The sequence below is a fragment of the Cariama cristata genome, unplaced genomic scaffold, assembly GCF_000690535.1.
Source record: "Cariama cristata isolate BGI_N322 unplaced genomic scaffold, ASM69053v1 scaffold39771, whole genome shotgun sequence".
NCBI lineage: Eukaryota > Metazoa > Chordata > Aves > Cariamiformes > Cariamidae > Cariama > Cariama cristata.
This window is the reverse complement of record NW_009599385.1, coordinates 1-1,120: the sequence shown is the minus strand read 5'-3', so window position 1 is coordinate 1,120 and position 1,120 is coordinate 1. Positions and strand designations below refer to the sequence as shown.

At 44.6% G+C, this 1,120-nt stretch overlaps 1 protein-coding gene across 1 annotated transcript; it reads left to right on the top strand.

Annotated features, from left to right (window-relative positions):
- The first annotated feature begins 522 nt into the window (after window positions 1-522).
- Window positions 523-939, top strand: LOC104155657 (histone H2B 7). Its single transcript, XM_009709663.1, has one exon. It carries the CDS (start codon window positions 559-561, stop codon window positions 937-939), a length of 381 nt encoding a protein of 126 aa, XP_009707965.1. The 5' UTR covers window positions 523-558.
- The last annotated feature ends 181 nt before the right edge of the window (window positions 940-1,120 follow it).

Below are 1,120 nucleotides of genomic sequence, written 5' to 3'. Positions count from 1 at the left end.
CTCTACGGCTTCGGGGGTTAAACTCGAGTTGCAAATCATCCGTTGTAGAAACATCAAGGCTCTTTTCAGAGCCACCCACAAATTTCACAACAAGAGCTGTTTATTACTGAATTTTCAAAGTTTTTTAAATATGCTTTTAATTCTTAAAGTTATTCTTGATTTGTACAGTTTCAAATTCCAAAAACTTCGAAAAGTAAATTTGCTCTTTAGAGATCCTAAAAATGAGTACTGCAAAATATCCCGTGTACCAAGGCCAGACGTTTAGAAAGATTTCATTAATGAGTGTAAATTCACTACATCTTTTATTATGTATTTAGGTAACTTTTCTCGCTAGTGAAGGCAGTACTGGAAAGCACAAGCACTGTGTAGATGCAGCGCCGAAGCTGTGACGGTGACAGGACGGAAGTGCCGTTAATTACGTTAGTATTTTTTACTCCAATAGGAATGGAACGATTACAATCCTCTAATTTGCATAACGCCCTTATAAATAGGGGGAGGCAGGCGCCATTTTCAACGTTGTTGAGGTACAGTGAAGATCTTGGAAAGAAAGTTTTAAGGATGCCTGAGCCGGCGAAATCTGCTCCAGCACCGAAGAAAGGTTCCAAGAAAGCTGTCACCAAGACGCAGAAGAAGGGCGATAAAAAGCGCAAAAGAGCAAGGAAAGAGAGCTACTCGATCTACGTGTACAAGGTGCTGAAGCAGGTGCACCCCGACACGGGCATCTCGTCCAAGGCCATGAGCATCATGAATTCGTTCGTCAACGACATCTTCGAGCGCATCGCCGGCGAGGCGTCGCGCCTGGCGCACTACAACAAGCGCTCCACCATCACGTCGCGGGAGATCCAGACGGCCGTGCGGCTGCTGCGGCCCGGCGAGCTGGCCAAGCACGCCGTCTCCGAGGGCACCAAGGCCGTCACCAAGTACACCAGCTCCAAGTAAAATGGTTTTAAACTATAACTCAAACGGCTCTTTTAAGAGCCCCCACGCTTTCCTAAGAAGAGCTGTAATTGCGAGTAAGTTTTTACTTTCGGATTAAATATTTGGATAGCTAAGAAAGAATCTCTCTTTCCCAAAATACTAAACATTTCACAACTATTGACCTACAAGCTTTGACTTTACT

Coding starts and splice junctions, on each gene's coding strand:
- LOC104155657 (XM_009709663.1), top strand. CDS start 559: ATGCCTGAGCCGGCGAAATCTGCTCCAGCACCGAAGAAAGGTTCCAAG.